At 48.0% G+C, this 26,268-nt stretch overlaps 2 protein-coding genes across 2 annotated transcripts; both read right to left on the bottom strand.

The window, feature by feature from the left end:
* Nucleotides 1–878: 878 nt before the first annotated feature.
* LOC116479600 (leukocyte immunoglobulin-like receptor subfamily A member 4) lies at nt 879–11,567 on the bottom strand. The gene is given in 10 exon segments (XM_058425786.1): nt 879–970; nt 1,119–1,169; nt 3,542–3,844; nt 4,097–4,393; nt 4,603–4,644; nt 4,647–4,895; nt 5,045–5,329; nt 5,492–5,700; nt 10,962–11,052; nt 11,327–11,567. Coding segments are annotated over 10 exon segments (1,860 nt in total).
* Nucleotides 11,568–15,308: 3,741 nt separating this feature from the next.
* Nucleotides 15,309–20,516, bottom strand: LILRB4 (leukocyte immunoglobulin like receptor B4). Its single transcript, XM_058425984.1, has 11 exons — nt 20,360–20,516; nt 19,387–19,671; nt 18,940–19,239; nt 18,577–18,627; nt 18,245–18,292; nt 17,506–17,622; nt 17,124–17,199; nt 17,004–17,041; nt 16,691–16,743; nt 15,634–15,792; nt 15,309–15,555 (listed from the first exon to the last, which is right to left on the bottom strand). Exons 1-11 carry the CDS (start codon nt 20,514–20,516, stop codon nt 15,409–15,411), a joined length of 1,431 nt encoding a protein of 476 aa, XP_058281967.1. The 3' UTR covers nt 15,309–15,408.
* Between the last annotated feature and the right edge of the window lie 5,752 nt (nt 20,517–26,268).

The raw sequence follows: 26,268 nt of genomic DNA, 5'->3' as shown, positions 1-26,268 counted from the left end.
AGATGGTGCTAGGGCATCATTTCAGACTCATATTTCCTTTTTTTTTTTTTTTTTTTTTTGGAGATGGAGTCTTGCTCTGTTACCCAGGCTGGAGTGCAGTGGCAAGATCTTGGCTCACTGCAACCTCCGCCTCCCGGCTTCAAGTTATTCTCCTGCCTCAGCCTCCTGAGTAGCTGGGATTACAGGTGCTCACTGCCACACCCAGCTAATTTTTGTATTTTTTAGTAGAGACAGGGTTTCACCATGTTGGCCAGGTTGGTCTTGAACCTCTGACCTCAAGTGATCCGCCTGCCTCAGCCTCCCAAAGTGCTGGGATTACAGGTGTGAGCCACTGTGCCTGGCCTCAGACTCATGTTTCAAAGTCTCAAATACAAATTTGCCCACCTGTTCCAGTTATTCAATTCAGATCTATGCTCAGAACTGAAGAGATGTAGAATCAATAGTTCACTTTAGGGAATGTGGTAGTTGGAAATGAAGAAAAATATATTACATGATAGGGGACCAGAGCACGCGATCTCAGGGGTGTGGATGCAAACCCACCACGGGGGAGGTGCCTTCACGTCACAGAGAGCAAAAGGAAGGGAGGGGCAGGCACGGAGGGTCCACAACAGCAGGATGGAAAGCACTGCCGTTTAATGGAGGTTTAATAGAGGAAGCGTTCTCTAAAGGCACCCAGACATCTTCCTGCACCTGACCCAAGCTTCCCCTTCTCGACTTTCTTAGTAGACAGTTTCCTGAATGATGGTCCAGACTTTCTTCCAGAACCTCTTGGGACTATCAGATTCATTGCCAAAGCTCTAGCACTCTGAAGGGTGCATTGTTCTCTCTTGTGTTTACCTCCTGGCTGCATCTCGGGGGCTTCTCTGGCTGTGCCAATCCTAAAACAGCAGAATCCTGAGGACCACCAGGACCAAGCCAACCACGCCCATGTGGATGAGATTCTCCACTGTGTAATCCTGGGGGTGTGAGGCTGGGGAGGGTGGGCAAAGAGGCCACAGAGGTCAGGGCAGATCAACTTCACCCAGGACCCCTGGATGTCCACCCAGGGCACCCACCTCCCCTTCACAGGACCTGACCCTCTGTGCCAGCCCCATCACTGAAAGCATCTCCTTACGCACCAGTCTTGGGGTCTGAATTGTTTTGTGATGGGCTGAGGGTCTCAGCTGCTCCTGAGAATCAACCAAAAAAGGGGGGAGGTGTGTGAGGAGTTGAAGAGACTTAAGCCAACATGTCCCTCAGTTGCTGCATTCCTTTGTGTCTACACTTGTCATAACTGTTCTGTAGCTATGTGATAGACCCTTTCCCTGCTGTGGCAGAGGTACGTTCGCATACGTATGTACATATATGCATAGGTGTAAATATGTGTGTATACATAATTGAGATATAATAGTGTGTATATGTAAATATATAATGCATAATATCTATTATAAGATATATGATAGCATGTGTATATATAAATATGTAATACATAAAATATATTATATATTACTGTGTGTACACATATAAATATGTAATAAGATATATAATTGTGTATATATAAAAATATAATACATAATATATAATAAGATATATAATACAGTGTGCATATATAAATATCTAATACATAATATATAAGATATATCATTGTGTATATATAAATATATAACACATAATATATTTAAGATATATAATATTGTGTAGATATAAATATATAATACATTATATATAATAAGATATATAATTGTGTGTATATATAAATATATAACACATGATATATAAGATATATAACAGTGTGTATATATAAATATATAATACATAATATATTATAAGATATATAATAGTGTGTGTATATAAATATATAACATATATAAGATATATAATAGTGTGTATATATAAATACATAACATATTATATATAAGATGTATAATAGTGTGTGTATATATACGTATATAATACGTAATATATAATAAGATATATAATAGTGTGTATATATAAATATATAATACATAATATATGTTATAAGATATATAATTGTGTGGGTATATACATAAATATGTAATACATAATATATAATAAGATATATAATTGTGTGTATATATAAATATAAATACATGATATATAAGATATAATAGTGTGTATATATAAATATATAATACATGATATATAAGATATATAATAGTGTGTATATATAAATATATAATACATGATATATAAGATACATAATAATGTGTATATATAAATATATAATACATAATATATATTATAAGATATATAATAGTGTGTGGGTGTAAATACATAAATATATAATACACAATATACAATAAGATATATAATTGTGTATATATAAATATATAATACATAATATATAATAAGATAGTGTGTGGGTATATATAAATATATAATACATAATATATATTATGAAAGATAATAGTGTGTGGGAGTATATACATAAATACATAATACATAATATATAAGATATATAATTGTGTATATATAAATATATAATACATAATATATAATAAGATAGTAGTGTGTGGGTATATATAAATATATAATACATAATATACGTTACAAGATATATAATAGTGTGTGGGTATATATAAACACACACATATATATTTGAAGTGAGAAGAGTATTATAAAATTTAGAAACAAGTTTGTCCTCCATTTTCTTGCAGTTAATGTAATTATTATCAATAAATCAGAAGAGAGCATTTGGGAAAGGATTGAAAGGGAGAGTGTCTGTGGTAAGTCAATAGGAGGTAAAATCAGCATACTCAAACCAATAGCTTTCTCATCTATACTTAACTAATTTTAGAAGATAGAAAGGAATCAAAGACTTTCAAATTATTCAAGTAGTAAAACAATGCTTAAAATTCACAGTGTCCACAATTTTTATGAATACAACTTCAAGCGTCTGCTGATATGTGTATAAAGTTTAATTTTAAATGTATTGGATAAAAAGACATTACTAATGAGAAGTTATTCTCCATCATGAATGCATATATTTAATTTAATCCCAAAGAAAATCAGAGCATAGTTATTTTACATCATAACGCTACCTAACAAATTAAATGTGTAAATTATAAATGCCAGCATTGCTTTGAAATCTTCAGAAACAGAAAGAGAAACTAGATAGGTGGACATAAAAAACAAAGGACAGAAAGGCATTGCACGTGACGTTTGCTGCTGAATATTTGCCTGCATTGCTGCAGTGAGCAGGTGTACGATCTCCCCCTCGTCTCAGGTATGCACTGAGTATTACGGGGTCGCCAGGGGAGCCCAGGTGGGGAGTGGGTGGGGCCTCCATCTTCTACCCTCAGTCTAAGCATGATTCCCCCCAGGCGCCTCCATATCTCCTTTCAGACCTCCCTGGCCTTTAGCCCCATCTGAGGTCTCTGGGGTGGGAGCCCAGGATCAGGAGGTCCCTGACTATTTCCACCCTCCCATGGGCTGGGCCCTCCCCCTTTACTCCCCTCTTTCCTTAGCGTCCTGAGCTCTCCTGGAGGCACGGCCTGAGCTGAGCCTTTGAGCTCTGAGAAGACAGGGTCAGGGGCCTCACCTGAGACCACGAGCTCCAGGGGGTCACTGGGGTGAGACAGTAAGTAGGGGAAGAATGTGCGTGAGCTCTGGCACCTGTAGGTCCTCGCGTGGGCTGAGGTCACAGGACTCATGGGGAATTCAGCCTGGTGCTGCTGAGCTTGGTGCTCTGATCTCAGACGCAGCGGGTGATGGGCTGTCCCCACCTTGGTCAGAAGGAAAGTGTCCATCGGGCTCCATGACTGACACAGCAGGGTCACATTCTCTCCTGAGGCCACCATGGGACCCGGCTGCACCAAGAGGGAGGGTCTGGCACGGATCTGTCCTGGAGAGAAGAAGGATGGGTGAGGGGCTGCCCCTCCTTGTTCTGAGCTGACACCTCCCCAGGCCTCTCTCTGGGACCCTCAGTCTCTCTGTCTCCGTTTTCTCTGAGTCTCCCCGCCCCGCCCATCCCCTGTCTCTGTCTGTCTCTCCCTCCCTTGGGACCCCACCCCTCATCCCGGCCATCACTACCTGGGCTCCCCGGCAGGGCCTGTGCAGAGCCTGGGTCCCTGACTGAACCCGCTGGGCTCCTCACCTGTGATCAGGATGTCCAGGGGGTCACTGGGGGCCGACCACTCGGAGGAGAGGTTGTGTGCACCGGAGCATCTGTACTGACCCCCATAAGAGCGGCTCACAGGGCCCAGGGTGAAGTTGGCCTGGGAGAGCCCAGCCTGGGGCTGCCGGCCAGGGCGCTGGAGGAAGTCACGTCCCCACTCCTTGTACAGAGCGAATCTGTCGTAGCCGACATCAGAGCCACACTGCAGGGTCAGGTTCTCCCCAGGGGCCATGACAGGACCCTGCAGGGTCAGGAAGGAGGGCTTCCTAGACACGCCTGGAGGGAAAGAAGAGTCGGGACTCGGAGGGCTGGTTCCTCCCACGCCCCTTCCTTCTCCCGTCCTGGCCCTGCAGGTCCCACTGTGTCTCACACTCGGTGTCTCTGGGCTCAGGAGTCCCTAACTTCCCTTGTTCCACCCTCCTACATGGGGCTTCCTGAGAGTAAGTTCTCAAAAATAAACAGGGCAAGGAGGAAGACGTCCGTACCTAAGACCAGCATCTCCATGGTATCACTGGGTTCCGACCAACCCGGGGGGTGTCCGTGTAATACCCATAGCATCTGAACATCCACCGGTGACTGGCGGTCACACGGCCCACAGGGAACAGGACCAGGGACAGCCCCTTGGAGGGTTCCTGTGAGTCCAGCCTCCAGGAGAGCTTATTTTCTCCTTCCTCAATCAAAAGGAACCTGTGAAACCCCACCCTTGAGGGCCAAACCCTCTCTCCTGAGGCCACCACAGGGCTCGGCAGGGCTGAGAGAGTGGGTGTTCTGTAGGCTCCTAGGAGAGAAGGAGACATTGTCTTAAATGGGGCTCACGCCTCCCACATCATCCCCCAGGGCTGAGTTATTAGAACAGAGATGCCCTTGAGAGCCGACCCCCTTCCTGCAGGCAGAGCCTGGGGCTGGGACCCCTGGGTGTCCTCTCACCTGTCACCACCAGCTCCAAGGGGTCACTGCGTTCTGACCAGCCTGCAGGGCTGCGATAGTGACAGCGGTATCTCCCTGTGTGGTGCTCTCTCGTGGATGGGATGAAGAAGTCGGTCTTGTTGCTGAGCTCTGGTGGACTCTGTTGGTACCAGGTCATGGGGCTTCCTTCCTTGGTGAGATGGTAACCCTGGGTATCCAGGGTCCCCTGGCACCAGAGGGTCATGGGGCTCCCCCAGGTAATCACAGAGCCTGGCTCAGCCCAGAGGCTGGGTTTGGGGAGGGTCCCTGGAAGAAACCACAGCTGGGGTCCACAGACCTCCCCCGCCCCTCATTCCCAGCTCAGGTCATGGACCCTCTTGATTTTCTCACCCTCAGCTGAGAAGCCCCTGAGATGAGAGTCCAGGTGCTGAGTGTGAGGTAGGGCGTGGGAGCTTAGCAGAGACTCACCTGCAGGTGCTCGGGCTTTCTGGCCCAGACTCAGCCATGGAGAAGAGTTTCCTGTGGGGGATTTGGAATACAGAGGTGTGGCTGCTTCCCCTCCCGCTGGAGCACCAGTAGCCACTGGAGCCCTGAGGCTCTCTGGTGAACAAGGCTGCTGTGGGACCCCCTCCACCCCAGCCCAGTGCCCCTCCTGGCCCTCGTCTCTCCACCACTGACTGAGGCACAGAAGAACAGTGAGGATGGACACCATGATGCCTGCTCTGCGTGCTCCAGCTGTGGGACAGGTGACCACATGGCCCTCCATGACAGACAGATGCACGGATGTGGTTAAGTCAGAGCTTGCTGCTGCCTGCCTGGGTCCCCACAGCTGTGAACTCACAGGAAGTGGACAGCCCGTGGCTGGGCCTGTCTCTGATTCCCCCAGTGCGGGGGCTCAGGGGGACCCAGGCCCTCTGCACACATCTCAGCCCAGACCTGAGGTGTCCCCTGATTGCCAGGGTTCCTTTGTCTGACAACCTGCCCTTGGAGGGTAGACCCAACATCACATCCAGGTCAGCTCCCGACTTAGCGTGGGTCTAAACTGAAAACACCGCCCTTATTTTCTCAGAGCCTCCACTCAGGACATCGACTTTCTTTTTCCCCACCGATGCAAAGACAAATATTTCCCCAGCAGAAAGTCATCCTGATCTGGAGAGACCCACTTCCTGCGTTCAGTAAATAAAGTCAGTTTCATTAGGGGAGGCTCTGGAAAAATAAGGGGATGCAGATTAGCAGAAGATGAACATTCGGCTACCTGTTTCTTAATTAATTAATTTATTACCAAAGAAAGAGAAGTGGAAACATGAGAATAGGGACCATGACTAGAATGTGGTTGAGGGAATGGCTTCTATCTTATTCCCTGGCAGAGAACTAAGGGATAAGGATGAGAAAGCTGGCTGGGCGCAGTGGCTCACACCTGTAATTCCAGCACTTTGGGAGGCCAAGGCAGGAGGATCACAAGGTCAGGAGTTCAAGACCAGCCTGACCAACATGGTGAAACCCCTGTCTCTACTAAAAATACAAAAACTAGCTGGGTGTGCTGGCATGCACCCGTAATCCCAGCTACTAGGGAGGCTGAGGTGGGAGAATCGCTTGAACTTGGGAGGTGGAGCTTGCAGTGAGCCGAGATCACGCCACTGCACTCCAGCCTGGGCAACAAAGCCAGACTCTGTCTCAAAAAAAAAAAAAAAGAAAACTCAGTGAGAGGTGGTTGTGAGAACACACTAAAGAGGAAAGATAGTCCAGGGCTGGGAGTGGTGGCTCACGCCTGTAATCCCAGCACTTTGGGAGGCTGAGGAGGGCAGATCACTTGAGGTCAGGAGTTTGAGACCCGCCTGGCCAACATGGTGAAACCCCGTCCCTACTAAAAATACCAAAAAAAAAAATTAGCCGAGCATGGTGGCGCATGCCTGTAATCCCAGCACCTTGGGGGGCCGCAGGCAGGTGGATTACCTGAGGGCAGGAGTTCGAGACCAGCCTGGCCAACATGGTGAAACCTCGTCTCTACTAAAAATACAAAAATTAGCTGGGTGTGATGGCAGGTGCCTGTAATCCCAGCTACTTGAGAGGATGAGTCAGGAGAATCTCTTGAACCCAGGAGGCAGAGGTTGCAGTGAGCTGAGATCGTGCCACTGCACTCCAGCCTGGGTAACAGAGCAAGGCGCTGTCCCAAAAAAATAAAAATTAGAAAGAAAAAAGGAGAAGGAGAAGAGGAAGGAGACGGAAAGGAGAGGAAACATGCCTGAGGTGGAACATTACATGTAACATGGAGTAGGCAGAGATAGAGCACTGAAACTCTCGCTGGGTGCAGTGGTTCACGTCTGTAATCCCAGCAATTTGGGTGGCCGAGGTGGATGGATCACCTGACGTCAGGAGTTTAAGACCAGCCTTAGAGGCCGGGCGCAGTGGCTCACGCCTGTAATCCCAGCACTTTGGGAGGCCGAGGCAGGCGGATCACGAGGTCAGGAGATTGAGACCATCCTGGCTAACATGGTGAAACCCCATCTCTACTAAAACTACAAAAAATTAGCCGGGCGTAGTGGTGGGCGCCTGTAGCCCCAGCTACTCGGAGAGGCTGAGGCAGGAGAATGGCGTGAACCCGGGAGGCGGAGCTTGCAGTGAGCTGAGATCGCGCCACTGCACTCCAGCCTGGGCGACAGAGCGAGACTCCGAAAAAAAAAAAAAAAAAAAAAAAAAAACTCAAAGCCATTTCTTGGATGGATACACAATAATCGATAACAGTTTGGCCCAAGTGTTGTAGAGGATGGGGAGAAAAATAAGAGAATAAGAAAAGAATATGAATTTCATATAGGATGTGCACACGAACCTGTTGAAAAATTTTCTCGGAAAGAAAATATTTTATAACAACAACTAGAATATACTTAGCAAATTTGTTTCAGAAATCAACCAACCAAAAAATACAAGTTAGAGAAAGAGGTATGTTGCCCATTAAGTCATAGAGAAAACATACAAATAAATTTAAATTATACCAAATAAATCATTTAAGCAGGAGGGAGAATGACACAATTATGGTAAATAATGGAGACAAGAAAGTATCTGTGAATCCTAGACCCGTCATGATTGTGGGCCCCATATGTCCTTCAGTAACTACAATCAATTATGAAAAAGTAAATACTAGCCTTTGTTTCTTTTATGAAATTCTTTGTTTTTCTTGTGGAAATACAATTACGAAATAATGAGGCTATATTTTACTTTCTGGGATGGTGACAGGAAATTCCTCACCTCACAGCTCCTGTGGCTGGGATCTCAGCTGTCAGAATAGACCAAGCATTCACTGCTTAAGGGCTGAGAGGAAGAACGGTTTCAGAAAGCTTTGGCTTCAGAACCCAGTGGATGTGGAGCAGATGAAAAGGTTTGGGAACTACAAAAGCGCTTTTAAATATGGTTAAGGATCAGAGTTGCATTTATTAGACATGAACATCCATACAGTCCCTGATTATTCCTGCTCTCTAAGCCTTGACAACTCTTAGTCACATCCTGTAAAAGGGAGATTTATATTTTCCTAATGAAAGATTTAATTTACCTTCTTCACACTGATCCGAGAAATTGTCTATAGACATATATTACTGGTGAAATCTAGTGCATCCGGCTCCCTGGAACCCATAAGAAAGGAGATGAAAGTGTACCGTTTTGCCATCATCACAGAAAGTTTTCAGAGATATACAGCCATTGCCAACCAAAGCACAGCATGCAACCACCAGAGATATTTCAAATGTCCTAAGTAGCAGTTAATTATGGGTATTATTTTATAATTAATTATTATAAAAAAGAAAGAAAAGAAAAGAAAAAGAAAAAGAAAAATCAAACCCAAAATTATAATAATAGCAGTTAAAGATGGATATTAGACAGTATCTATTAGAGAAATAGATAGAGGGACAGAGGATATGTATATACATAAATAAACATCTGATTGGTTCCATTTCTCTGAAGAACTCTTGCAAAAACAGATTTTAGTCTAAGGGATAATCGCATTCAAACTTTATTGCACTCATAATATACACTCACAAGCAACTGAGGAAACTCAGTATTCTGTATGACCAAGGAAGTTCCAGGATGCTTCCCTCTGGTCTGCCTACCCTGGTGTAGAGTACAAAAATAATTGCCTATTTAGATAGCAACATTCCATGGTCCAACTAGACGTCATCTACCTCTTGAGCTTCCCCACATCCTGTTCAATTTTGGCTCCTATTCAAGGTCTCCAACAGACCTGGCCCTGTATCTAGAGACTCTTCCTATTTCCTCTATCAGGCCCCAGCCCCAGGAGAATGGGTCCTGCAGTTGCTGTTCACAGCTCTGACTGGGACGTTGCCATGAACTCTAGTTTCAGCACCATGGTCAGAGTCCAGGAGGTAACATGGCTTCCTCTGTTTTCTGGTGTGTTAGTTGATACATTTGTAAAAGCTGGGCTCCCTCTTAGAGACTCCTAGATATTCCCTGAAGGAGGCTAATAAATATTTAGCGAATGCATCAGAATAAATTGGAAAAAGACACATCCACTCCATGGATTCTGAATAGGAATGGAATTCAGAAGCTTATGATATTGGCTGCTCACCCAGCAGGACAACCACTAGCACGGCCCAGGGTGGCAGTTAGAGTTGGTTCTTCCTCATCCACCTCAGGTCATCTCTTTCCAGACCAGGTTCAGGAAACCAGTTTATAGGGTATTGACTAAAAAGCAACACACTTGGGGCCAGACACAGTGGCTCACGCCTGTAATCCCAACACTTTGGGAGGTTGAGGAGGGCTGATCACGAGGTCAGGAGATCAAGACCATCCTGGCTAATATGGCAAAACCCCGTCTCCACCAAAAATACAAAAAAAAAAAAATTAGCCAGTTGTGGTGGCAGGCGCCTGTAGTCCCAGCTTCTTGGGAGGCTGAGGAAGGAGAATGGCGTGAACCCGGGAGGCAGAGCTTGCAGTGAGCTGAGATTACACCACTGCACTCCAGCCTGGGCGACAGAGCAAGACTCCGTCTCAAAAAAAAAAAAAAAAAAGCAACAGGCTTGGAGTTACATCACAGTATTTTCAAAACCTACACCTGCCTCTTGCTATCTCTGTCTCCTTGGGAAAGTCACTTTGCCTCCCTGAGCCTCACTTTGCTTTTCTATAAAATTGCAATAATAAAAGTGTCTTCTTTGTAAGGATATTTGGTGGGTTGACAATCAGAGATTATTATATTCTACCTCTCATAGGAAGCAAGTAGTTGAACTAATAGGGAAGACTCTGGAGCCAGGAAGCCTGAGATTTGATCATGGCTCTGTCCCTTTTAACTATGTGACTTAGGGAAAGTTACCCACATTACTATTGTGTCATATATAAACTTAGCATAGTGCCAGTATCTACCTTATATGGTTTTGGTGGGGAACTACATAGTTAATACACGTGATGTACAAAGTAAAATTCTACCACGTTCTTAGCAGTCACTCAATAATGTAAGCTATTTTTTACTATTATTATTATTATTTTCATTATATGCTTAGAAATAACCTGATAAACTATGCTCAGTAAATGACAGCTGCTTTTATGAAGAATTGCTAGAATTGCTGTGAAGGTCCTTAGGCATCTGTCACATTCCCTGGTTTATGTTCTAACGTTCTAGACTCTCCATCTGAGGTTTATAGACTCTTTATCAGCCCTGAGGGATGCAGGTATTTGTTTATTACTAGATTCATTCAGAAAACATCTCCTGGGTCTCTGGCGTGCCACATCCTGTGCAGGGAATGGGTGATGTGAAAGATAGATATTAGAAGCTTAGAATATCGCATAGCACCTGTAAGTCCCCGCATGGGCTGAGGTCACGGGACTCATGGAGAATTCAACCCCTACCACTGAGTAGGGTACTTTGATATTAGATACAAGGGTGGGGTCTTGTCAGCTGCATCCTCCTCAGATGGAAGGAAAGTGTCTGTCCACCCACCTTTGCATCTGACACAGCACGGCCATGTTCTCTCCTGAGGCCACCATGTGGCCTGGTTGCACTGAGAGGGAGGGTGTCCCAGGGATCTGTCCTGGAGAGAAGAAGGATGGGTGAGGGGCCGCCCCACCTTGTTCTGAGCTGAGACTTCCCCAGGCCTCTCTCTGGGACCCTCAGTCTCTCTGTCTCTGTTTTCTCTGAGTCCCCCTGTCCCCGCCCAATCCATCCTCTCTCTCTCTCTCTCTGTCTCTCTCTGCCTCTCCCTCCCTTGGGACCCCCACCCCTCATCCCAGCCATCACCACCTGGGCTCCCCTGGCAGGGCCTGTACAGAGCCTGGGTCTCTGACTGAACCTGCTGGGCTTCTCACCTGCGATCAGGATGTCCAGGGGGGTCACTGGGGGCTGACCACTCGGGGGAGAGGTTGTGTCCACTGAGCATCTGTACTGGCCCTCATGGGAGATGGTCACAGGGCCCAAGGGGAAGTCATCCTGGGAGAACTTCTGGCCAGAACTCTGGGGAAGGTGATGTATCTTTTTCTTGGACAGAGAGAATGTTTTGTAACCAACATCAGAGCAACACAGGAAGGTCATGCTCTTTCCATGGGCCATGACAGGACCCTGTGGAGTCAAATGGGAGGGCTCCCTAGGCACACCTGGAGTGTGCAAGGAGCCAGGACTCAGAGGGCAGGTTCCTTCCAAGCCTCTTCTTTCACCAGGTCGCCTCCAGGTATGGTCAGAATCTAGTGAGCTGCTGGAGCTCTTGGTCTCAGGTGCTAAAGTCTGCTAAACCAGACTGGTAAACCTCCACCTGTGGCTAGAAGTCATGGGGTCCGCCAGGATCAGGGCTTGGAACTGTCCATGGACTGTTTTTCGGGGTCCAGGAGGCAGAATAGCTTGTGTTCACCTTCCACAGTCAGAATGAACCTGTCAAATCCCAGCCGTGGAGGACATAATGGGGTCACCTTACCTCCTGAGGTCAGAACAAGGCTGGGCTGAGCTGATAGGGTGGGTTTGCTGTAGAATCCTAGGAGAGAAGACAGCACCACGTTAAATGGGGCTCACACTTCCCACATCATCCCCCAGGGCTGGGCTGTGAGAAGGGAGACACCCCTGAGAGCGGAACTCCTTCCCGAAGGCAGTGCCTGGGGCTGGGACCCCTGAGTGTCCTCTTATCTGTCACCACCAGTTCCAGGTGGTCACTGGGTTCTGACAAACCTGCAGGGCTGCGAAAGTGACAGCAACATCACTGTGCGTGGTGCAGAAATGCAGGGAAATAGGGGAAGAAAACATAACTCCTCCACTGACCCTGGGTCCTGGGTGCTCTTTCTACCAAACAATTCTCTGCTTGGGCTTCCCTTTTTTTGTTACTATTTTCTAACAGTCTCCTCCACGTCTCCCTGGAAACAGCCCATGATTCATTTCTGCCTCCTCAGTGCCCCTTGTCTAGTTCTCAGAACCTTCCTCCTCCTCTTTCCATGGTCCTGCCCTGAAGCCTTAGGGACAGTGGGTGGGTTAGCACTTCAACTTTGAAAGGAAAGCTAATCTTTATTTAAATAATCATCTGTCATCCACTGTCTGTGGCCAGGACTCAGCAGCAAATACACCTGGTGCCTTCCTCAGTTGGACCCTTTTCAATGAGGCTGACTGAAGGCTGAGCACACACGTGTGTGAGAAGTGCTAGGAGTTCAGCCAGAGTGCAATTAGAACTGTCCTTTCTGAAGGAGGAGGACGGAAGAATCCTTACTCAAAAGTATATGCTCTCACTCCTTCTATTCAGCATAGTAATAGAAGTCCTAGACACAGCAATTAGGTAACAAAAATACACAAAAGCACCCAAATCAGATAAAAAGTGATATTGTCTCTGTTTGCTGACATGATTTTATGTATAAAAATCCCTAAGGACTCAACCCAACAACTTTTAGAACTGATCCAAGAATTTAGTAGAGCTGCAGGATACAAAATCAACATGCAAAAATCGGTAGCATCTCTATGTACTAAAAACAAACTATCCTGAAAGAAATCAAAAGAAAAATTACACTTACAATAGCTACAAAATTACTTAGAATTAAATTTAACCAAGGAGGTTGAATATCTCTGCACTAAAATCTTTACAACATTGATGAATGAAATTGAACAAGACCCATATAAATAGGAAGGTAGCTTATGTTCATGATCTGCAAGAATTAACATTGTTAAAATGTTCATATTACAATGAGAACACATGGACACAGGGAGGAGAACAACACACACTGCGGCCTGTGGGGGGAGGGTGGAGGATGAAGGGAGGGAGAGCATTAGGGAAAAGAGCTAATGCATGCGGGGCTTAATACCTAGGTAATAGGTTGATAGGTGCAGCAAACCACCATGGCATATGCCTACCTATGTAACAAATCTGCGGGTCCTGTACATGTGCCCTGGAACTTAAAAAAAAGTTCATACCTGCAGACTCAATGGAATTCCTATCAAAATTCCAAGGTCGTCTTCCAGAGATATAGAAAAACAATCCTAAAATTTGAATGGGACTACAAAAGGACCCCTAATAGCCAAAACAATCTTGAGCAAAGGGAAAGAGGGGGTATCACACTATGGAATCCCCAAATATCCTACAAAGCTACAGCAAGGAAGACAGCATGGAACTGGCATAGAAGCAGGTACAGTGATCAGTGCAACAGAGATGAAAGCAAAGAATGAAACACACACATTTATGGTGAATTGATCCTCAACAAAGTTTCCAAGAACAAGAGAGGGCAGTCCTTTTGAATAAATGGTCCTGAGAGAACTGAGTCTCCATGGAGTGTGGGGGTCTGGGTCCTCCCTGGGTTAGTGGATGGCCAGAGCAGCATACACGCTCAGCTCAGCTGAGCGTTCCCTTTCCTGGGAGGAAGGACGCTTCATTATTTCCTGTTTGAGGGTCAAGCTGTGCAGCTGGGCATAGGACACATCCTGGGGATATTCATATGAAGAAGAATGAAATTGGACCCTTATCCCATATACAAAAATGGGTGGGAGAAAACTTTCAAGACGTTGGTCTGGGCAAGCCTTTTTGGATATGGCCCTGAAAACACAAGCAACAAAAGCAAAAATAGACAAAGAGTGTGGCTTCTAACTAAACAGCTTCTGCAAACAACAGAATGAAGAGACAACTCAGAAATGGGAGAAAATAGTTGCAAGCTGTATACCTGATAAAGGGTTAATATTCAAAAATATGTAAGCAACTAAAGCAACGCAACAGCAAGAAACCAAAAACTACTTGAAACATGGGTAAAGGAGCTGAACAGGCATTTCTCAAAAGAAGACATACAAATGGTCAGCAGGTATATGAAAAGGTGCTCAGACAAAAGCTTTGTCTATCGAGATGATAATTTTTTGTTTATTTTGTTAAAATATTGAATTACCTTGATTGAGTTTTTGAAAATTAAGCTATCCTTGCTTTTCATAAACAAAATTAAAAGATAATAAAAAACCAGTGTAGTCATGGTATTTGTCTATTTTATAGAGACATGAATCTTACTTGTTAATATTTGTTCAGGGATTTATATTTCTGTGAGAGGTCTTCTATGACTTTCCCATTTTGTGGTTTCCTTGTCAGGTTTGGGTATCAACTTGTTCCTAGTCTGATAAAATGTATTTGCGTAAATATATACAAAATATTCTCAGGGAAAATTTATGCAAGTTTGTGTGTGTGTGTGTGTGTGTGTGTGTGTGTGTGTGTGTTTCATGAGTGCATAAGAGTTTGAAAAAACCACCAACAAACCTTCCTGAAGTGGCATTTACTTTATGGGAACATTTTTGATTACAGGATCAATGCATTTTATATATGTTTATGTATGATGATTCAGTTTTTCTATTTATTCTTATGTTCATTAAGTAAACTGTAATTTTTCATATTTCATCTATCTCATCTGCATTTTCTGTTACGTCGGCATAGAATTGCTGACAGTTTTGTTTCACCGCTGTAAAGCTGTGTGTAGGGTCTGTAGTGCTGCCTCCTATTTTGTTCCTCTATGGAAATGGATGCCTGCTCTTTTTTTATTTTTATTTTTCTCATTGTGGCCAAGATTCATGTATCATTAATGTTTTCAAAAATAAACTTTTTTGACTTTATTAATTTTTCTCTATTTTTTGTTTGTCCTCATTAGAAGCTCCCATTTTCCCATATCATTGGTTTGATGTGTAATATTTACATGATCATTCAATTTAAAACATTGTCTGACTTCTGTTTCATCAGTTAACTCATTGTGAATTGAGAAGTCTGCTACTTTATTTTGATAATGCAGGGATACTATTTATCTTTGCAGAATCAGGTGACTCCCAAAGTTCCCGGAATCTTCTAGTGGTCTGTGTCAGGGGTCTAGGCTGGCTGGGGTTCAATGATGTCTACTGGAGGCAGCTTCCATGCCTTCTGGGGTCTTCAGTCTCCATGGTTTGTGGGGTCTGGGTCCCCCCTGGATTAGTGGATGGCCAGAGTGGCGTAGACACTGGGCTCAGCTGGAGGTTCCCGTTCCTGGGATGGAGGAGGCTCAGTTGCCTTCTGTCTGAGGGTCAAGCTGTGCAGCTGGGCGTAGGTCACATCCTGGGGGGCTTCAGATGCAGCAGCCTGCAGTGGGGGAGAGTGAGAGGGAAGGAACGTGATGGGGGTGGGGGAGGCCTGGGGCCTGGAGAGGAAAGGATCAGCCTCAGTGTCCATCTGCCTGTCCTCTTCTGCCTGTGTGTCCTTTGTGTCCAGGAATTCCCCGGACAGTGGGGAGGGAGGGGAGGCCATTTCTTTCCTAGGTCTGGAGTGTTTCACCGGGGCGTACGTCACTGCCTGGGGGTCTTCATCGTGTGGGCTCTGCTGGAGAGAGACAGTGGTGGGGGGTGTCCTTGAGTCCCCCTGACCCCCTGGAGTCAATTTTCCTCATTGTTCCCAGGGTGATCCGATTGCATCCCTTTCCTGATGGAATCTCAGGGATGCCCTAAGGCCGTGGAGGGTCTGGCTGCTCCCTCCCTGTGGTTCTGGCCTCTCCTCCTCACTCTGACCTTGCCCATTTGGCTGCAGCCTCACGCGGCTTTCCTGCAGCCTCACGCAGCTTTCATGTGGCTTTCCTGCTGCCTCGGGGCCTTTGCACGGCTGTTTCCTCTGCCTATAGGGGCTCGTCCATTAGAGCATCGTGTGGCCCCCTCCGTCCAGGCTTCTCAGATGACAGCTGAGCAGACAGCCCTCCCCTTCCATTCAGACTGGCCCCACTGCCCCACACTCTCTGCCCTTTCCCTGGTTTATGTTCCCTACAGCACGTTGCACTGCTGGACACGGTGCATTTATTTGCATTTTGTCTCCCACCACGAGGTGAGCTCAGGAGGCCGGGGCGGCTTTGCTCCCTGCTGCGTCTGCAGCTCCCACGGGGAGCCCAATCCACAGTGAGCTCCCTGGGAACACTCGCTGGATGAATGAATAAAGGGGAGCCCAGGGGACCGAGTGGTTCATTTATTCCTCATCTTCCTGAGGCCCGGGGAGGGCTCTAACAACCAGACGGCCAGAGGACGAGGAGCAGGAAGGGGACCCGGGAGGAGGCCCACGAGGTCCCAGGACAGCAGGAGAGAGTGAGGTCGCAGCAGGCGGGAGGCAGCGTGTTGGACAAGGAGGGGCCCACCGTGACGATGCTGAGAACCGGGGGAAGGAGGACAGAGAAGTCCTGCAGGATTAGATCTGGCACAGGAGGCCTTTGGTGCCCAGGACAAGGGCGGGGTCTCACCTGAGTGTCCAGCTCCACCCCATCCTCAGACTGTGTGTCCTTCACGGCAGCATCTGCTGGGGCAGAGCAAGGGGTTCGTCTCCTGGGAAGGTTCCCTGGGACCTCTCATTCCTGCCGGTCCCTGCCCTGTTCCCATTAGTGCCACTGCAATGCAGGGAGGGGCTGTGATGTCCCCGAGGTCCCACAACGTGGCTTCAGACCACCTCTCCCTGAGTCCCTGACCATTCCTAGCCTGTGCTCACGCCCCCATTGCTATCGAAACTTTGGGACCCCCATTTCCACCGCAGGTGCACCCCCTCTGCCTCTCACTCACAGAGGTTTTCTCCCTGGAGGTCAGCAGCTGGGCTGGACCTGGGGGAGGATACAGCAGTGTAAGGGGCAGTGAGGTGGCCATTGGGATGGGTGGGAGTCTGAGGTCTTTGGGCAGAATTACCTCTTCTGTAGGCCCCCGTCCTTGGGCTCTGGCTCTGCAGCCCCTGGAGGACGTTGGAAATCAGCCTGTCTCTGTGCTGGGGGAAGGTGGACAGTCTCAGCTCTGGGAACGTTAGAACCACCTGCCTTGCACATGCAACTCAAGAGGAAAGGAAACCTGAAAATACACTTGCAAGGATGTTTTAAATACTTTCTAAGTTTAGAAAAACCGAAAGAATAAAGCACTTCCATTATGCCCTCATTTATTTTCTTCTTTCTGGATTTTCTCACTGGGAATTTCTGGAGCAGAGTTTCTAAGCTGACCTCTCCTATCTGGAGTCCCTTTGGCTGGTGCCCTGAGCCCACCCTCCATCAGCCCACGGGTCCCCCAATTTCCTACTTACCCGATGTCTTGTGTTTGCTCTGACGCCAGTGTTGGAGGAGGAGGAAGAGGAGGAGGGAGAGAAGCAGGATGGAGACCACCAAGACCCCGATCAGTACCTCCCAGTGCCTTCTCAGACCTTGGGCGTGATGGCGTCAGGAAAGGGGATGATGTCATTGATGTGAGCACCTACTGTGTGCACACCTACTGTGTGTACTGGGTCTTTCTTTCATCCCCTCCAACCCTCACAGCATTTGTGCAACCTGAGATTGCCACCCTCTCTCCACCCATTTCACAAAGGAGGAAACTGAGGCTCAGCGAGGGGAATCGCCTGCCCCAGACCCCCAGCTAGGAAGTGGCAGAGCTGGGAAGGGAACCCGGGAGTCTGACCTGCAGCCCTCGTTCCCTGCACCAGAGCCGAGCCCCAGAGTTGCAGGGAAAGAGCCTGTCTTAAACCATGGCCCTGCTCCCCCTCCCCTGCCCCAGGTCACCGTCTCTGCTGCAGGTGGGACAGGACAGGCCCTTGCGGAATCGGTCCCTCCCAGGGAAGCCTCCTCTCCCAGGAGGTCACAGCTGGGAGTCAGAGCTGAAAGGAACTTTCCCACCCACGCGCCTCTCTCCTTTACACTTTGAGAAACTGAGTCCCAGGCAGAGGAGGGACCCGTCCACATCACCAACTCCAGAGGGGCCTGAACCTAGGACAGAACCCACCTTTGGCTCCCTTAGACCCTGCCCACCTCCCACTCAGAGCCCCCACTCACCACTGTGGGGGCCTGACCCTGTAGGCATGAGGGGCTTGTCCTCAGGGCCTGCTGGGTTAGAACAGGGATGTGAGGGCTGGGGCTGTCCTGCTCCGCACATCAGCTTGGCTTCTCCCCGCAACATCTCCTTCAGCCTTGACCCCCTCACCCCTCACCAGCCCAGCCTCAGGGCCTTGGGAGCCTGTGGTGCCTCCCAAGTCGCTGCCCGACTCCCACATCCGTGGAAGCAAAGCCCAGATGAGAATTGGAACGAGGACTGAGATCCACTGAGCATGTCTTGAGACAGGCCTCGGGCTTTGGAAATTCTCTGGACAGAGGCCTCTGAGACTCACCAGCTGTTGAGATGGACCTTGTGGGTGAGGGGCTGGGACCCTCCAAGGATCCTGGGTAGAAGGACAAGCGGAGCTGAGAGTCTGAGGTTGCCCCTGGGTCTCCGCATCAAATTGAACCTCTCCCTATATCTGCCCTGCAGCTTCCCAAGGACCATTTCTCTGCCCACCTGGCACCTTCTGGACCCTAGGTGAGGGAGAAGAGCATGGGCATGCCCGGGAGGGCCCCTGTTGTCCTCCTCCCCTCTGAGGGCTGAGTCCCCCACTGGCTGAGCCCCTCTCCCTCCATCCCTGCCCAGGGCTCTCCTGGAGGCAGGGCCTGAACTGAGCCATTGAGCTCAGAGAGGACAGGGTCAGGGGCCTCACCTGAGACTCTGAGCTCCAGGGGGTCACTGGGGTATGACAGCAGGTAGTGGGAGAAGCTGTGTGAGCTGAAGCACCTGTAGGTCCCCCCGTGCACTGAGGTCACAGGACTCATGGGGAATTCAGCCTGGTGCTGCTGAGCTTGGTGCTCTGATCTCAGACGCAGTAGGGGATGAGCTGCCCCCTCCTTGATCAGAAGGAAAGTGTCCATCGGGCTCCGTGACTGACACAGCAGGGTCACACTCTTTCCTGAGGTCACAAGAGGACTCGGCAGGGCTGAGAGGATGGGTTTTGCATAGAATCCTAGGAGAGAAGGAGGCACCGTGTTAAATGGGGCTCCCACCTCCCACATCATCCCCAGGGCTGGGCTGTGAGAGGGAGATGCCCCTGAGAGCCGACCCCCTTCCTGAGGGCAGAGCCTGGGGCTGGGACCCCTGGGTGTCCTCTCACCTGTCACCACCAGCTCCAGGGGGTCGCTGGGCTCTGACCAGCCTGCAGGGCTGTGATAGTAACAGCGGTATCTCCCTGCATGGTGCTCTGTCATGGATGGGATGGAGAACTTGGCCTTGTTCCTGGGTTCCAGTGGGTTCTGTGTATCCCAGGATGCTGGGCTTCCCTCTTTATAGAGATGGTACCCCTGGGCCTCCAGGGTCCCCTGACACCAGATGGTCACGGAGCTCCCCCAGCTGATCACAGGGCCTGGCTCAGCCCAGAGAGCGGGTTTGGGGAGGGGCCCTGGAAGGAAATCAGAGGCTGGATCCCAAGACCTCCCTCAGCCCTCAGATCCCAGCTCTCAGTCCCAGGACCCTCCAGATGTCCCCATCAGTCACCTAGAACTGCGGTCTCCACCCCCAGCTGCCCAGGGGTGGACCTTGTCCCCAGTGAGGAGGAGGGACCTGGGATAGCTGGGGACAGACTCACCTGCCTGCACCCGGGTCCTGGAGCCCAGACTCAGCCCTGGAAGAGAGTTCCCTGTGAGGGATTCGCCCCTGAAGCCTGAGCAGGTCCTCTCTTTACCCTGAGATTTTTTGTTTTGTTATTTTTTTGTGATGGAGTCTCGCTCTGTCGCCCAGGCTGGAGTGCAGTGGCGCGATCTTGGCTCACTGCAAGCTCCACCTCCCGGGTTCACGCCACTCTCCTGCCTCAGCCTCCCAAGTAGCTGGGACTACAGGCACCTGCAACCACCCCGGCTAATTTTTTGTATTTTTAGTAGAGATGGAGTTTCACCATGTTAGCCAGGATGGTCTCGATCTCCTGACCTCGTGATCCGCCGGCCTCGGCCTCCCAAAGTGCTGGGATTACAGGCGGGAGCCACCGCGCCCAGCTACCCTGAGATTTTTGAGTCTCCTAAAGAACCAGGGCCTGGCTGTGAGGCAAAGTCCCTCCAAGACTCGGGTCTCCCCTCCCCCTCTTTAAATCTCACCGAGGCAGAGCAGGGCCGTGAGGGTGGGGGTCATGGCATCTCCTCCCAGGGGCCCCAGCTGTGCGGATGGATGAGCCCTCAGTGCCAGCAGGACAGAGAGACACACAGGGTGTGGCCGCTCGGAGGCTGGGTCCTTCTCGTCATGGGGTTGTCTCATCCGCAACCCACAGGAAGGGAAACTGCCCTCATTCGAACCCCAGCCTGGCTTTCATTTCCCCAGGGCTGGGTCTGGGGCAGGCACCAGGTTCTCCACAGACATTTCAGACAGAAATGGGGTCTCTCTGATCCCAGCCTGCTGTCTGCCTGATCTTAATTCCTCTCTTGCCCAAACATCAACCTGTATGTATCGTGTATTTGCAACGTGCCTGATGCTGGGGGTATATCATTGAACAAGTGAAAAAAAAAAAAACAAACCTGCGTTTTCAGAGTACGGATGAACCATAAAGCTTCCTTTTGCTGCCCTAGCAAATCACCACAAGCTTAGTGGCTTAACAGAATGTAGGTTTATTGACTCACCGTCCCGGAGGTCACAAGCCCAAAATGGGTCTCCTTGGGCTTAAATGAAGTTACCATCAGAGCTGTGTCCTCCTGGAGGCTCCAGGGAGAATCTGTTCCCTCGCCTGTTCAAGCGTCTGCAGGCTCTGCGTTCCTGCCTCTCCATTCCCTCCATCCTCAAAGCCACTGGTCCCGTTATCCGCCCCCTGCTTCCATGCACTCCCCTCCTTCTCTCACTCTGACCCTCCTGCCTTCCTCTGTCATTTACTCAGCCCCTTGTGATTACATCAGGCCCACCTGGATAATCTCCCCAACCCCAGATCCTTAACTTAATCACATCTGCAAAGTCCCTTTTGCCACACAAGTTTCCCCAATTCACAGGGTCTGGGGCTCTGGAGCTGGACATCTCTGGGAGGTCACTATTCTGTCTCCCACAGACCTTCAGGGACTCCTTTAGCCAAATCTTGCAGAAAGCACCTCTATATGATGATGGAGAGCGGCTGGGCACGCCAGTTAAACGCTTGGTGGGTCAGTGCTCAGCCGGGTCATGGTCGGCTACCGATGTCCCACGGGACTCTGCCTACTTGAGGCCAAACATTCCATCTCTACCAGAGCCCAGTAGACATCTAAAAACTGTGTCGCAAAACAAAACTCATTCTCTGCAGCGCTAGCACGATGTAGCTCCAAAATATATATATATATTTTTCTTTTCTGAGACGAAGTCTCGCTCTGTCACCCAGGCTAGAGTGCTGTGGTGTGATCTCAACTCACTGCAGCCTCCGCCTCCTGGGTTCAGGCAACTCTCCTGCTTTAGCCTCCTGTGTAGCTGGGATTACAGGCACCTGCCACCACTCCCAGCTAATTTTTAATAGAGATGGGGTTTCACCATGTTGGCCAGGCCGGTCTCGAACTCCTGACCTCAGGTGATCCGCCCGCCTCGGCCTCTCAAAGTTGCTGGGATTACAGGCATGAGCCACCACGCCCAGCCAAGCATAGATTTTAAATGTTTTCACAGATGTTAGTACGTGGAGTGACGGACATGTTAATTGGCTTGATTCCATCATTCCACAGTGTATACGTTTATAACACATTGTACCCCATAAATATATATAGTTGGTGAATTAAATATTTAGTAAAATTATTTTGAAAAGGAAAAAAGCCATAAATACATAACAAGCAAGCAAAAAGGCCAGATTCCTTCAACCCTTAGACAGCTGCCTGTGTTAGCTTCAACCCTTAGACCGCTACCTGTGTAAAACACCTCAGGTGGCCAGCTCTCACCTGCAATGATCTGGAGTTGTAGTCTATCCTAGATGGTGACTAATCATTTTCTGTCTCTGTTCTTCTTAAAAGGATGAGAGGACCTTCTAATTTTAGAACTGAAACAGGGTGGGAGGGGAAAGAGGAAGCAGAAAAAACAAACCCAAAATAAATCGTGTCTAATGGTCAGGAAGGCAAAGAAGGAGAGGCTTGCAGGAGGCTGGGAAACGCATGAACACCACTGCCTTCAGGTTTCCAAGCACCTGCTTTTAGTACCTCATTCCGTATCCTTTTGGGTCACTCTCAGAATCACGGGGACAGTATCTCATTTCGAGGATTTCCATGTGTCTCTCCACATTTGTGTGTAAGGACCTTACTGGAAGCTATTTCAGCCAAAGCTTGATGCGTCTGACAGTTGCTGGGGAGAAAGAAACTCCCAGAAATGGGGAGTAGAAAGCCATACACATATTGGTGAGTATCTCCTGTTTTGGAGGGCAGTTCTGGACAGTGGTCTGCACACTATCTGAGATCCTGGTGTGGACCTGTCCATATTACCTGCTGTAGTGGTGTCCGTGATGCATGCTGATTTCAGAAATTCCTTTCCTTCTCTCTTTCATAAGGGAGCCCTATTCCCTTAAACTTGGTTCCCAAATCAGTTACCTGTGCTCATATCTTTGTCTTAAGTCCTGCTGTGCTAGGCAAGGACTGGGAATGCCAGGAGGTTTTTCGATGTCATCACCCCTTTTCTAACCGCTCAACATGCCTTGTCTTTACCAGTCCTGGACTTCTTGTATTTTGCTTTTCTTCTTCTTCTTCTTCTTCTTCTTCTTCTTCTTCTTCTTCTTCTTCTTCTTCTTCTTCTTCTTCTTCTTCTTCTTCTTCTTCTTCTTCTTCTTTCTTCTTTTTTCTTTTTTTTTTGTGACAGGGTCACACTCTGTCACCCAGGCTGGAGTGCAGTGGTGCAATCTTGGCTCACTGCAACCTCGGCCTCCTGGGTTCAAGCAGTTCTCCTAACTCAGCCTCCCGAGTAGCTGAGAGCTGAGATTACAGGCAGCTGCCACCACACCCGGCTAATTTTTGTAGTTTTAGTAGAGATGGGGTTTCACCATGTTAGACAGGCTGGTTTCGAACTCCTGACCTCAGGTGATTTGCCCGCCTTGGCCTCCCAAAGTGCTGGGATTACAGGCGTGAGCCACCACGCCCGGCCTCATTTTGCTTTTGTATTCGTGTGCTCACCATTCCGTAAATCTTATCCATCCTCACTTAAGAAACATTTAAACATGTCAACCTGTGGCCATCCCAGGACACAAGAGATAAAGGCAAGCAAAGCAGATATATTGGATTCACAGTAACCCAGACTTCATTTCAAATTACCTCCGCTCCTGGGAAATCTAGCATCCTAGCAAAAACTAAGTTGATAAAATCACTACGCAAAAAGTTTAGAGATAGGACCAGTCCCGGGAAGGAAAGATTTAACGCAATAGGACAGGATAAAAGAAATACCCACTAGGTCCTGCACTCACCACCTGGGTGCAGTAGTTCCATGTAGCAAACCTGAGCATGTATCCCCATATCTAAAATAAAGGTGGAAGTTCAAAAACTAAAGAAGAAAAAGAGAAAGCAATAACGTATTTTGTGGCTTTGAGATGGAGGGTGGTGAAGAAGCTGAAGGAGAGGTCAGATGGTGATGATGAGTTGGTATTATCTGAATGAAGGGGCGCCTGGGGGCGGAGAGAGAAGCATTGCAGGTGGTCCTGGTCAAAGGTATTCAAACGCATGGATCCTAACACCTTACAAGAAGTAAAAAGACCACAAGAGTCTTTCATTCATTTCCAAGTATATTTCACTCTAGAGTCAAGCTTTTGTGAGATACTGAAAACAGGACCTAGTTGGAATGAATCATAAATTTCCATCTCAACTTAGGGTCACGGGTGTTCTGTGATTCATAAGAACCCATGTTTCATTGTTTCTTTTTCTTTTTTTTATTATTATACTTCAAGTTCTGGGATACATGTGCAGAACGTGCAGGTTTGTTACATAGGTGTACACATGCCATGGTGTTTTGCTGCACCCATCAACCCGTTGTCTACATTAGGTATTTCTTCTAATGCAATCCTCCCCCAGCCCCCCAGCCTGTGACAGCCCCCGTGTGTGACTTTCCCTTCTTTGTGTCCATGTGTTCTCTTTGCTCAACTCCCACCTATGAGTGAGAACATGCGGTGTTTGGTTTTCTGTTCTCGTGTTAGTTTGCTAAGAATGATGGTTTTCAGCTTCATCCGTGTCCCTGCAAAGGACATTAACTCATCCTTTTTTGTGGCTGTATAGTATTCCATGGTGTATATGTGCCACATTGTCTTTATCCAGTCTATCAATGATGGGCATTTGGGTTGGCATGTTTGATTTTATCCAGGGGTCTACAGATGCCAAGGATAGGGTGCAGCTCTACTTAACTTTACCTCTTGGTCTCTCCTTGGGACCTCCTCTGACTGTGCCATGCCTGAAACACCAACCCCCCATCACCACCAGGATCGATCACGACTGCTCCATGCACATGAGACTGCTGTATAGTCTGGGAGCAGTTGGCCTGGGGACAGTGGGATTAGAAGGCCATGGAGGGTAGGAGAGCTCACACTCCATGCAGCAACCAGAAGGGAGGGTATTTCAACATTCTCAAATCAATAGATACGATACCTCTTGTCAACAGAAGGAAGAATAAAAAACATATAATCATGGGCAGGTGAGGTGACTCACGCCTGCAATCCCAGCACTTCGGGAGATTGAGATGGGTGGATCACTTGAGGTCAGGAGTTCGAGATCAGCCTGGCCAACGTGGTGAAACCCTGTCTCTCTTAAAAATACAAAATATTAACTTGGTGTGGTGGTGTGCACCGGTAGTCCAGCTACTCAGGAGGCTGAGATAGGAGAACCTCTTGAACCCGAGAGGCGGAGGTTGCAGTAAGCCAAGATCGCACCACTGCACTCCTGCCTGGGCAACGGAGAGACCCTCTGTCAAAAAAAAAAAAAAAAAATTATATGATCATCACAATAGATGTTAAAAAAAAGCACTTGACAAAATTCAACATCCCTTCATCATAAAAACTATCAATAAATTAGGCCTAGAAAAAACACACCTCAACAAAAAATCCCCAGATAATTCCATTAACAAGTGTGCAAAGCATCTGAATAGTCGTATCTCAAAAGAAAATGTACAGATGGCCAACGGCCATATAAAAAGTGTTCAAAACACTAATCATCGGCCGAGCGTGGTGGCTCACGCCTGTAATCCCAGCACTTTGGGCAGCCAAAGCAGGTGGATCACTTGAACCCAGGAGTTTGAGACCAACCTGGGCAACATGGTGAAACCTCATCTCTACCAAAAATACAACAAACAAACAAACAAACAAACAAAAAGCTGAGCGTGGTGGCATACACCTGTAGTCCCATCTACTGAGGAGGCTGAGGTAGGAGGCTCACTTGACCCCAGTAGGCAGAGGTTGCAGTGAGCCAAGTTCACACTACTACACTCAAGTCTGGGTGACAGAGCGAGACTTTATCTCAAAACCAAACAAACAAACAAAAACCCACAATCATCACTGGCATACAAATCGAAACCACAATGAGTATAATCTTATTTCAGTTAAAATGTCTATTATCAAAGAAACATATAAAAACATGCTGGGCTGGGCACAGTGGTTCACGCCTGTAATCTCAGCACTTTGGGAGGCTGAGGCAGGCGGATCACGAGGTCAGGAGTTTGAGGCCAGCCTGGCCAACATGTTGAAACCCCGTCTCTACTAAAAAAACAAAAATTAGCCGGGCGTGGTGGTGCTCGCCTGTAATCAGGAGGCTCCTGCTACTCGGGAGGCTGAGGGAGGAGAATCGCTTGCACCCAGGAGCTGGAGGTTGCAGTGAGCTGAGGTGGCGCCACTGCACTCCAGCCTGGGCAACAGAGAGAGACTCCATCTAAACAACTAAATAAATAGATAAATAAAATAAAATAACAACATGCTGGTGAGGATGTGGTGACAAAATAACTCTTATACACTGTTGGTGGGAATATAAATTAGTACAGCCATTATGGAAAACATGGAGATTCTGGCTGGGTGCGGTGGCTCACGCCTGTAATCCCAGCATTTTGGGAGGCTGAGGCGGGC

The sequence above is a fragment of the Hylobates moloch genome, unplaced genomic scaffold, assembly GCF_009828535.3.
Source record: "Hylobates moloch isolate HMO894 unplaced genomic scaffold, HMol_V3 SCAFFOLD_12, whole genome shotgun sequence".
In the NCBI taxonomy this organism is placed as follows: domain Eukaryota; kingdom Metazoa; phylum Chordata; class Mammalia; order Primates; family Hylobatidae; genus Hylobates; species Hylobates moloch.
Note: the sequence above shows the minus strand (reverse complement) of the source record. Positions and strands in the feature narration are given on the sequence as shown.